The sequence below is a fragment of the Sinocyclocheilus grahami genome, unplaced genomic scaffold (genome assembly GCF_001515645.1).
Source record: "Sinocyclocheilus grahami isolate Dianchi unplaced genomic scaffold, SAMN03320097.WGS_v1.1 scaffold896.1, whole genome shotgun sequence".
Classification (NCBI taxonomy): Eukaryota; Metazoa; Chordata; class Actinopteri; order Cypriniformes; family Cyprinidae; genus Sinocyclocheilus; species Sinocyclocheilus grahami.
Window position 1 is genome coordinate 190,620 of NW_015506075.1, and position 11,984 is coordinate 202,603.

General features: G+C 37.2%; 2 protein-coding genes across 2 annotated transcripts; one reads left to right on the forward strand and one right to left on the reverse strand.

Moving 5' to 3' along the window:
- Window positions 1–1,140: 1,140 nt before the first annotated feature.
- Window positions 1,141–3,477, reverse strand: iah1 (isoamyl acetate hydrolyzing esterase 1 (putative)). Its single transcript, XM_016248890.1, has 6 exons — window positions 3,307–3,477; window positions 3,184–3,236; window positions 2,958–3,100; window positions 2,704–2,865; window positions 1,800–1,921; window positions 1,141–1,710 (listed from the first exon to the last, which is right to left on the reverse strand). The coding sequence occupies exons 1-6, from the start codon at window positions 3,367–3,369 to the stop codon at window positions 1,537–1,539; spliced, it is 717 nt and encodes a 238-aa protein (XP_016104376.1). The 5' UTR covers window positions 3,370–3,477; the 3' UTR covers window positions 1,141–1,536.
- An 867-nt stretch (window positions 3,478–4,344) lies between these two features.
- itgb1bp1 (integrin beta 1 binding protein 1) lies at window positions 4,345–9,853 on the forward strand. The gene is made up of 7 exons (XM_016248886.1): window positions 4,345–4,443; window positions 6,064–6,193; window positions 6,364–6,442; window positions 6,726–6,856; window positions 7,898–7,990; window positions 8,239–8,415; window positions 9,845–9,853. The coding sequence occupies exons 2-7, from the start codon at window positions 6,122–6,124 to the stop codon at window positions 9,851–9,853; spliced, it is 561 nt and encodes a 186-aa protein (XP_016104372.1). The 5' UTR covers window positions 4,345–4,443; window positions 6,064–6,121.
- Window positions 9,854–11,984: the final 2,131 nt, after the last annotated feature.

Below are 11,984 nucleotides of genomic sequence, written 5' to 3' on the forward strand. Positions count from 1 at the left end.
GGAGAATGGATTTTTGATTGGAGAGAATGCAAGTTTCGAAAAAGTCTTGTGGGTTTGGAACGACAAGTGGGTGAGATTTGGTAAACTATCCCTTTAACTTGTATTTAATATTATTTTAATACATCCAGTAGTGCAAATTTTTGTATTTTTATTCATGTATACCTCATTAAGAACATGAGCATCAGGACTAATGCATGACTATACTTTTAATGTTACACTGGTCGACTTGCTGAGAAGATCCAAGCAATGCATGTCCTATGCCATATGTTTATGAATTAAATGTCATATGTGTTTGGAAACTGTAAGATGAGATGCAATTTATAATGAGTTTTATTTGACCTCATAAGCCTTAAGGCTTAAAGATAGAAATTGCTCATCATTTTTTGCATCAAGGTTTGTTCAGTTTAATTTGTACTACTATATACTATAGCATCTCATGTCATTTTAATATAGCAGTATGAATATGTGAAACACTGATTACAGAGCCGAGGGATGTGCATATTTCATAGATTTTCTCTTTTTGCCACTAAAACGGTTGTATAGATAGATGACCAAAATGAATCGATATAGTATTCCCCCACTGTGAAATATCTGACTTTAACTATTACAGTCAAATTTTAAGATCTTGTAAAGTTTTAACGTGCCGTAACTCAAATGACTAAATATATATTTTGTATTGTTTCTTACTTTCCTGTATATCAAATCAGAAGTAATTAAAACATCTCACTTGGATGTAGACAGCTGTATCATTCAGTGTGTGTGTTTTTGATGTTTGGTTATGTCACATTTATTTTACATGTATTCTTGGAGTTTGAAGCCACATGAATAAACGGTCTCTACACTAGTGCTGTCAAACGATTAATCGCATCCAAAATAAAAGTTTTTGTTTGCATAATATATGTGTGTGTGTGTACTGTGTATATTTATTATGTATATATAAATACACACATACAGAATATATCTTGAAAATATTTACATGCATATACATTTATATTCTTATATTTTATATAAATCTATTTAATATATAAACAACATTTTTCTTAAATATATACATGCATGTATTTGTATTTATATATACATAATAAATATACACAGTACACACACATTATGTAAAGAAACACTTTTCTTTTGGATGCGATTAATCGTTTGACAGCACTACTCTGCACTGAAGTGTTTGATTATTTTATGACCCTGAAAGAAAATACATTTGATATTGCCAGAAGATCTAAAAATGAAAGCCATTATTGTCCCTACTAAAAAGCTTAGTGCGTATAAGAAGCTCAATAAATCAATTGGCCTCACCAAAACATTAATTGTTCAGAAATCTAAATATATTTTTGCCAGAACATTAAACATTATCTGTGACATCTGTGCTTTAACTTGAGTAACTCAAAACACCTCCTGTTTTCAAGTCAAGTCGTGACTGGTGGAAGGTCCTTACACAATTTATGACGATAAGCATATCCAAAAATGTCCAAATATAAACCACAGGAACTGAATGGTGTTTTGCACGCTGTGCATCATTTGACCCGTGTATTAATCACACAGTAGGCTGCTCTCAGGGCATTTTGGGTCCACATCCCCCCAGTAAGGCAGAATGAAGGGCAAATCAGTCACTCGCCTCTCAAGAAGTGTCCATAAATGCTCTGCCACAAACTGATTGCCTTTATCAGAGAGATGAAGTCCGTCCGAAAGATACACTGAGAAATCCTGAGGGGAAAAACTATTTGTTTGTATTCTAGTTCTGATTTTTATATGTTAATTCACTATATTTATGGTTTTGCCAGCATGCGTGTTACCTGTCCGTCTTTTTGCATGAGCGTCCAGAGATCCAGAACATCCACACCAGACTGTCCAGCAGCCTGAACGCAGGCCTGCGCATACTGACCAGCCACAGAGTTCAGCCGATTCAAAGCTGAACCTGATAAAAAAAAAAAGAGCATTTAAACAAACCGAAAACCATATTCATTATGTGTGTGTGTGTGTGTGTGTGTGTGAGAGAGAGAGGGATAGAGAGACTGAGGCTATCGTTGTAACTAAATACTTAAGTTCTGCTAGCTCCACACACTATATACTGCCAAGTCATTTTTAAAAATAGTATGTGAAACCGCATGCAATATGCAGCAATACATGTTTCATATAGTTTGCTACACTGCTGTCACATGACACTGTCAAGTTGCACGCTTAATGAAGTGATCTGGTTATAATTTGCAAGTCGATTTTAATCCAAGATTTGAGAAAAATGTATTAACAGCAGATGTCGTTTATAAAGAATTGTTTTATATAGTATACTTTTCCATTCCTTTAAAAGATTTGTTGTTTATAGTGTAACTAATGTTTGTTAATGTTTCGTTTTATTTACTGGTATTTTACATAATTTCTTCATGTAATAATTAAAATGTGTCTTACACAACAATGCAACTTATCTGTGTATGCCTGTGTTCTCTCTCTCTCTCTCAACAATGAAGTTCCAATGAAAATGCAGTACTGTATCCCTCAATGCAAGGCTCTCAAATGAAGAATCCAGCATGATTACCATCTTTGATCTATACTGTTCAACATAAAATTCAAAATAAACTTTATTATTTTAATTATGTCAAGAGGTCATATGATGGCAGTATAGAATACTACCGTGTACAACATTGCATACTATTTTCTAACACTACACTACTTCTAAATTCAGGAGAGGAGGTACCGTGTCACCTTTTAGCAAGCACTCTTTCTCCCAGGCGGCTTCTTGAAGTGGTGGTGGTGTGATGAAGATGATCTTGTCATTGGACACTCCTACAGACAGCAGATATTTGACAATATCTTTTAAATTGTCCGTGAACTCCTGGAGAGGCACGTGCTGCGCGGGGTTCTTGTCTGGAAAGAAACGTTTGTAAGTGTCTCATAGACAGGCTAGTATCGCTGCCGCTGATGTTTAGATCTTGAAATGACACGTGAAATGTTCTTACCTTCCAATGCACAATCATTAGCGCCGAAGAAGACGGTCACAGCCGCAAGAGGAGCATCAGAAATGGGCACGATGCGAGGAAGCACAATCTTAGCCCACCTTGTGTTGTAACCCGACAAGCCTCTGTTTACCACGTCGCATTTTCTAATAAATGAAAGGAATGATCAAATCATCCGCCACAGCGGTATGAACGCAATAATACATCCGTGCTGTCATCAAATCTGTACCTGGCGAGTTTATGAGAGATCTCGGATCCCCATCCGTTCGCTTGAAACGCAAACTGAAACAAAAACACGGCGTGTCAGAGTAAAGAACAAAACCCTAAGTGCCCTGTGTCCCCAAATTGTTACCTGTGTTATTGAGTCGCCGAAGAGAATGATTTGGGGCCATATAACTTTCTTTAGTGTCGACATAGTAACAGCAACACCTGACGACTTCAAGTCTACTAGGAGGCAGCAATGTGAGGCGCTTCGTTTCTAAACGACTCAGAGTTTGAATCTTTGAATCTTTGAATCGTTCACTTCTACGCACTGAACGCTTTCCTGTCTTCAAAGACTACAGCGCGCGCCGATAGCTGGCTTGAGAACACGCCCACTTTACTATTCATTAAATAAATAAACCGTGCATATAGCTAACGAAGGTGTCATTCCATCTGTTGTAAACATAACCACTTACTAATTATTAAATAAATAAACCGTGTATAGTTTACTAAGGTGTCATTCCGTCTATTCTAAAAATAACCATTTACTATTTAATAAATAAATAAATAAACTGTTATTCAGTCCATTCTAAACATGGCAATTTACTATTATAAATAAACAAATAATTGATTATTAACTAAGGGGCCGGGGCCCATAACCAGGGGACCTCAGCAAACCTCCAATGACTTAAAGTGAATAAAAGAAGACAGAACACGCATTTAAAGGATGCCAAAAACAATTAAAAATCAAGATATTTCTTATGTTACCCCTCAAAAAGTCTTGGGAAAATGTAATGTCAATGAATAAAATCTTATAATAATAATATCATGAATATACATGTTTCTAGTTATGCCAAGCAAGTTATGCCAATGGCAATAACAAATACATGTAAGCTGTATACACACAATTCTAGTTCTTTATTAAATTGCGAGAGGATCTGTTTAGAATGGACTCCGTTCTAAGCTACTTGAGATTTAATAAATGAGTAAATAAATACTAGATTATGTAGAGCTTACAGTTAGTAAGCTAATATCAGTTCTAAACATAGCCACGTCTGCTATTTTAAAATATTAGGTAACGTTAATATACTATGCAGTATTCAAGTTGTTAATCCAATGTAAACACAGCCATTTACGATCGTGCGTCCCCTTTAAGAAGTGCTGGGTGGAGCCGTACAGGAAGTGAAGTGTCAACGACAGAGAGAGCCGCCGACCGCTGCTTTGATGAACCTACCTATTAATAATCATTACAGCCGTACACTGCTGCATAAGTGAGCTCAAAATAAAGGTATGCCCAGTGTGCTTGTTTTCCAAGTTCAAGTTCTCCTTATTTAATTGTAGAGATGCCAATAAACGACCAAATAAGAGCCCTTTGCGCTCGCATTAGTCAAGTTGGACGTGGGGTGCTGCTGAGTGTTTGTCCTAGCAACGGGTTTCCGTTACTTTCCGCGGGGTTTTTATTAACAATGGGCTCGCGGTGAGCTCGCGCCTAGAAGAAGTCATAAAGCGATTCTTAGAAAGTTACTCTAAAGTGTTATGGGGCGTGGGCTCGTGGAGTGCCCTGAACCCCAGAACACGTCCGTGCTGCTTCTCATTCGCTAAAAGGCAGGGGTTTTCTTTACGTAATATGTGTATTATATCTGAAGAAATACTACATAAGGAAGCTTGTTAGTTGTGCATTACGCTGAGACAGCTCTCAGTTTTCACTCATGAGCACATCGTTTTTTGGTTAATAATTAATATTGTTTACACATTTTTTAACTGTTAAGAATTTTAAAAAGTGACTTAATGAATGATGTGATGTATTACGATAGTATTTTATAATGAAGGAATAATAGTAATTTTAGCCGGAAAATATAATACATAATACTATATATAAATAAATTATATAATTGTAAATTAATTAGCTTTTATTATGTTTGTAGAATATTTTATTTATTTTACAATATCTCAAAGTCTGATTTCTATGGAAGCGGTTTCTGTCACGGGTTAAAATAAATAAGTAAAAAAAAAAAAAAGGTCAGAATTGTGAGGTATTTATTCAAACTGGCATTTCTGGCGGAAAAGTTTTTGAGGAATTCTGATTCCTCAAAAATCAGGATTCAGAGTTTACGCCACATCTCTTAATTCTGTGTTTATATCTTGAAACGTTGACCTTTTTTTTCTTAGAGTTCTGTGTTGACATCTCACAATTCCCACAGAATAAAAAAATCGCCACAGAATAAAAAAAACAAAAAAGATAATTGTAACTTTTGTCTCACGGTTCACACTTTTCTTCACTGAATTGCGATTTTATATTTTGAGTTTATGCTGTATGTTGCAATTGAGATTTTATAGCTCACAATTCAGACTTCTTTTTTTTCAACACTTTCAAGAAAAAAAGAAAGAATTGTGAGACATAAAATCAGAATTGCAAAAATAAACGTCAGAATTGTGAGATACGGTTACCGTTTTTGGAATTTTCTGTTTATTTATTTTTTATGGAATCTATCTTCCATAGGTTCCTAGTATCAAATAATGAGAATTATTTCCTGAGAATGGGTCAAAAATTATTTTTTTGAGTTCAAGGCCTGGAAGAACTTTATTTTTTTTCTTCATATTTATTTCTATGTTTGTTCTTTTCTCAAATATATAATTGGCTAGCATATTGTACTTTCTCTTTAGTGTTATTAGTGTCAATTGTACACTGTTAAGCATACGTTCTTTCACAAATTAGTACCTGCCATTCAAATGGAAATCTACCAAAGGAAAAAAAACAAACCATTGGTCAAACAGCGTATGAACCTTGAAATAATCATGTTATTTAAATGTTTGTTCTTTGATTAAAATCCATCTTTACAGGAAACTATGGGTTTCTAAGATGATTTTGAGGAATTGAAATAGTACTAATGCTGCTAAATCTCCTCAGACTCTGTTGCCGTCTGCTGGTAAGCTGGAGACCCTCGGCACTGGCGTCATGGTGAAGGATGTTTCGAAAGGTCAAGAAGCGCCACAGCAGCAGCAGCTCCCAGAGCAGTGAGGTCAGCACTAAAAGCAAGGTTGGTTTACCAGCAGTCATTAAGTACATACATCATAAACAAATATTGGCTGAATTTCCATTTGCACATCAAACAGAATATATTATGTTGTTATTGGATTTCAGCCATTCTGTCTGCTGAGTTCTGTTATCCACAAAGGTCCTGATAAACTCTAATCTCCCTTTATCCAGTCAGTAGATTCCAGTTTGGGAGGCCTGTCTAGGTCAAGCACAGTCGCCAGTCTTGATACGGACTCCACCAAGAGCTCAAGTTAGTCCTCACTGAAACATCTAGAGCAGGGGTGCCCAACCCTGCTCCTGGCGATCGACTGCCCTGCAAAGTTTAGCTCCAACTCTAATCAAAGACACCTGCCTTTAATTTTTAAGTGATCCTGAAGACCCTAATTAGTTGCTTCAGGTGTGTTTGATTAGGGTTGGAGCTGAACTTTGCAGGACAGTCGCTCGCCAGGAGCAGGGTTGGGCACCCCTGATCTAGAGACTCATGTGTGTACATTTGTGACCCGGACTAGTTCCTGACCTTGTTGAACCCTCAGGTAACGCCGTGTCTGACACCTGTGCTGAGTTCAGAGTCAAGTATGTGGGAGCCATCGAGAAGCTGCAGTTTGAGATGAGCAAAACCCTGCAGGAGCCTCTAGACCTGATCAACTACATCGATGAGGCTCAGGTAAGGATCTACAAAAGGAGACGATTAGATGTGTTAAAGGAATACTCTTAAAGGACTAGTTCACCCAAAAAATGGAAATTTGTTGAAAATTTACTCGCCCTCAGGCCATCCAAGATTTAGGTGAGTTTGTTTCTTCATCGAAACAGATTTGGAGAAATTTAGCATTACATCACTTGCTCACCAGTGGATCCTCTGCAGTGAATGGATGCCGTCAGAATGAGAGTCCAAACCACTGATTAAAAACATCACCGTACTTCACATGACTCGAGTCCATTAAGTAACATCTTGTGAAGTGAAACGCTGCATGTTTTTAAGAAACAAATCCATCAAAATCCAGCTAAAATATGAGTCCATTATCCCTAAAATTGTATTCTCCAGTGAAGAGGTCATTCCGTCTTAATCAGGAGAGAAATATGCACAAAAACAGCCCAAAACAATTCTAAACAAATATGTCAGCGCATTTTGATGTGAGAGGACAACATATAATGGACTTTTTTCACTGGAGGAAGCAGGCTTCTTATGGATCATGCAATCATAATTTAGCCAGAAGTGAAAGTTTAAAATGAAAACTTCTTGATGAATTTGTTTCTTACAAACATGCAGCTTTTCGCTTCACAAGATGTTAATTGGTGGACTGGAGTCATGTGGATTACTTGTGGATTATTGTGATGTTTTTATCAGCTGTTTGGACTCTCATTCTGACGGCACCCATTCACTGCAGAGGATCTCCTTCAAATGTCTCCTCTTCATGTTTGATAGTCATGTTTAGTGAATGAGCTTTTTTATTTTGTATTTGTTTAATCTAGCAAACTTTGTATCATGTGACCACTTTACTTTTGTAGAAGCCATAATTCTTATGATTTTAGGTTGATGTTGAAATATGTTTTGGATGAGTACTTGATGTTATCTCCTGGCCTAGAGGAGAGGTACAAAGTGCCACCACTGATTATAAAGCAGAAATGAAATGGTTATCATAATATTATGCATTGAGTCTGAAGCTGTTTAGAAACTTTGATTATATCTCATGCATTCACTTTTAAGCAAGATGGACAACTGCCGTTTGTGCCTGGAGATGAGGAGATGATTCTGGGAGTGTCTAAGTATGGAGTTAAAGTGGCCTCATTGGACCAGTGTGTGAGTTCATTCACCTGACCCAGTGTCAACTTTTAGTGTTCGTATGAGAGATTTGGCTCTTTTTTTTAATACATCAAATATAGGAGCATATGAAAGCATTTAGATTCATAATCGCAACATAATAATAATTCTGTGGAACTGAAACAGAACATTACCCACTCGTCATTTCACAGTGCTGTAGACTGAAATAATGGCATGGCTGTGTTTCTCTCTGTATCTGATTTGCTATTGATTCTCTGTCTTCTCAGGATGTGCTTCACCGTCACCCGCTCTACCTGATTGTACGTATGCTTTGCTATGATGATGGTCTGGGTGCTGGAAAAAACCTGCTTGCGCTGAAGACCACGGATGCGGAGCAGCAGGAGTGCAGCATCTGGGTGTATCAGTGTAGCAGTGCGGTAAGACCTCAAGACAGGAAGTGTCAAGTATGATAGGCCTAGATCTGGACAGTGTAGCAAAAAAAAAGTATTCAGTATTTGTGTATTTGCTCTGAAATGGGTTACAAAGTAAATATATATATGTATATACATTTTTTATTTATTTTTTTAAATAGAGGAACCATTATTTAGACCAAAAGGCTATTGTAACCAATTTTATGTAAAAGGATTAGGGCAAAAATCTAAAAGTAAAAAAAGTAGTTGCACTTTTTTAATCAAATTAACAAAGATTACTGATGTTAATATTCATCTATATAAAACTTTTTATATTTATATACAATGACAATGCATTATTGACATGTATTTTACTCATTTATTTTGAATACATTTATTTGAACTGAGTGATGAGTTGAAACTGACTATTTTACATATGTATTACATATCAATATAAATGATATACAGTATGTTTATACTATAAACATACCATATTATACAGTCCACTACCGTTCAAATGTTTGGGTTTGGTAAGCTTGTTTTTTGTTTGTGAAAGAATTTTTCATGCTCACTAAGGCAGCATTTATTTTCTCAAAAATACAATAAACAGTAATATTGCGAAATATTACATGTTTCAAATGTATCGTTAAAGACTGGAGTAATGATGCTGAAAATTCAGCTTTGCCATCAATGTCACATGATCCTTCAGAAATCATTTTAATATGCTGATTTGCTCAAGAAACATTTCTTCTTATAAAAAACAAAGACAAGAACAACATTGTAATTTTTGTGCTAAACTGCAAGTACCCAGAACCCATGTGTTGGGACTAAAACAACATATGGGTAAAAATGTTATTCACTCAATATCTTCCTCTTTGACCACAAATCTTATTCAAATTTGCATTTGAATTTAATGTGACAGGTTGTGCCAAGTCTGACATTATTTATCAAGTTTGGTTCTCATAAAACTGGCTTGGCACGTCTTGACACAGCATATTTAAACTGAATGAGATATGAGAACCACAGGTGATGATTTTCAGTGAATAACAATTCAATAATTAATAGTTGTAAATGTAAATTCTGTCATTTACTCTCTCTCATTCCAAACCAGTATGACTTTGTGAAACAAAATGTGTTCATTATTATTATTATTATTATTATTATTGTTGTTGTTGAAAATTAGTTTTAAATGAGTTTTATCTTTGTCATTTTTACTTGCTTAGACGACAACTTAAAGTGATAGTTCACCCAAAAATTTAATTCTGTGAGGACTTACCCTCATGTTGATCCAGATCCATACACGTTGTCCATACACAATTAGACCGCTTTAGTTTTCAAAAGAAAGTCAAACGAGTTTGGAAGTGTGTGTGTGTGTGTGTGTGTGTGTGTGAGAGAGAGAACTATCCCTTATATAGAATTTCATGACAGCCAGCACAAAGCACTCTTGTGTCTGTCCGTTTTTCTGTCTCTCTCATCCACACAGTGCACTTGAGATATTTCCCATGTGTGAGCGATGGGAGGCCTATTTATACACTCAGCACTGAGGCAGGTAGTGTGAAATGGGGACATTGGAGCGCCCCCTCCGAGGGCAGACGGCTCTCGTAGCATATTCCTGGTTTAGCACCATTGACGAAGCTCTTTTCCAACCGAGTCCTCAAAAGTCAGTGATTCTCTGATTATCCTTCTGTCTTTCCTTGCCAATCATGGAATGTGGGCAAATAAGACCATATTCACAGATCTGTGTACTTCAAAAACAACTGTACACTGTAGAACCGTCTATCTAAAAGGAATAAGGATGTGAATGATTTCAGAGTAAAACGTTCATTTTGGTGACATTTGTCATTAGAATTGTGGTGATGATAAATGAAGTTAAAAGTGCATTTATTGCCTGTCATTCTGAATCATATCTGGTCCACAAACCAAAAACACAAAGCCTAGAAAGCTGTTATATTCCAGCATTGCTCGAGCCAGGGATTTTGGAAGCTCAGTGAAGACACAAGCCTCACGATTAAGGGGACGATGATGATGATGATGATGATGATGGTCAGTGAGGCCACACAGAAGCAGAGAAGTGCCGTCATCGGCCCAACTCCGTGTCTATGATCGCTGAGCTTCAGTCCATGATGAACTGCACGAATGTGACAGGAAACGCTCCTCTTCTCATTGGCTCTCCCTCAATGTGGCCCAGCTACAAAACAATCAGGAGAAAGTATGTTAGAAATATTCCTAAAACTGTCAGCGCCGATAGCCGTTGTACAACGAGTGTCCCGAGTTCGAAACCCAACTCAACCCCACCCCCCCTCTCTCTCCCACTTTACTTAATAACGGCAAAAATAAAATCTTTAAAAAAACATTTTCCTCAATTTGCATATAGTGGTGTGAAAACATGCACTGAATTTAACTGAATTAAACACATTTACCATCTCTATTCAATTTCAATGCAATCTCTTATTCAAGCTAATCTTGTTGCTAAGCTAAAGGTATGTTTCTTAGTGGAAGCTTAGTCTCTGTAAAATAAAACTCAACTCAAATATATTTATCAACATTTGTCAAAAATATGAAATCAGGACCAGCGCCGATAGCCTTGTGGGCAAGCGTGCCATTGCGTTACGGCATCCTGAGTTCGAATCCCGGCTTGAGGACCTTTCATGATCCAGCTTGAGGACCCCCTCTCTCTCTCCCACTTCGTTTCCTGTCATCCCTACACTGTCCTATCATAATTAAGGCAAAAAAAAAAAACAACAGTATTCTTAACAACTGTCAAAAAACAGAAATGGAAATGCAGCTTGAACCCACTGAAGTATGTAAATAGCACAGAAGTCACACAGGAACACAGAGATTTGGGGATTTGGCTGTACCGCCGATGAGCCTCTGTGGAGAATGAATGACTAAACACGGCCAGTGGAAATGAAGGCAATTTGGTTGGAAAACAAGCAGCTGGTCTGTAGTCAGCCAGAGACACTGAACCCTCAACTGAGTTTACTCATTAACAACCAGCCAGTCACAAGAAGGGCAATATGGTCAACTAACTTTTCCTCTCTGGTTTCCTCGCTCTTAAAGGGTTAGTTCACCCAAAAATGAAAATTAGCCTGTGTTTTACTCACCCTCAAAGCATCCTAGGTGTATGTGACTTTCTTCTTTCAGACGAATTCAATCGGAATTATATTAAAGGGGTCCTATTATGCTCTTTTACAAAGTCATGATTTTGTTTTGGGGGTGTACTAGAACTCTCATACTCTCATACTAGGTTGTTCGAAAAACACAATATTTTTCACATATTTTACATTATTACAACACCTCTCTCCCCAGTCTGGCATGAACGGCTCCAAGAGTTTCAAAATCAAATGAAGGCCCACCGTCTGAAATACGAAGTGTGCTGTGATTGGTTAGCTGGGCCAGTGTGTGTTGTGATTGGCAGCACTCGGCACCTGGTCGGGAAATGTCATGCCCCTTACCATAGCCGCCTGCCAGCTTCAGTGTAAATACTGCATCAAAATCAAATCAATTTCAGCGCGATTTAAACCCGGATGATTGTAGGCACTCTTCAGTTCGTTTGTCTTGGGAAAGCTAGCGTGTCTCCGACATAGTGATAACACTCGTTGCCTTCTCTAGTGCAGCTCAAC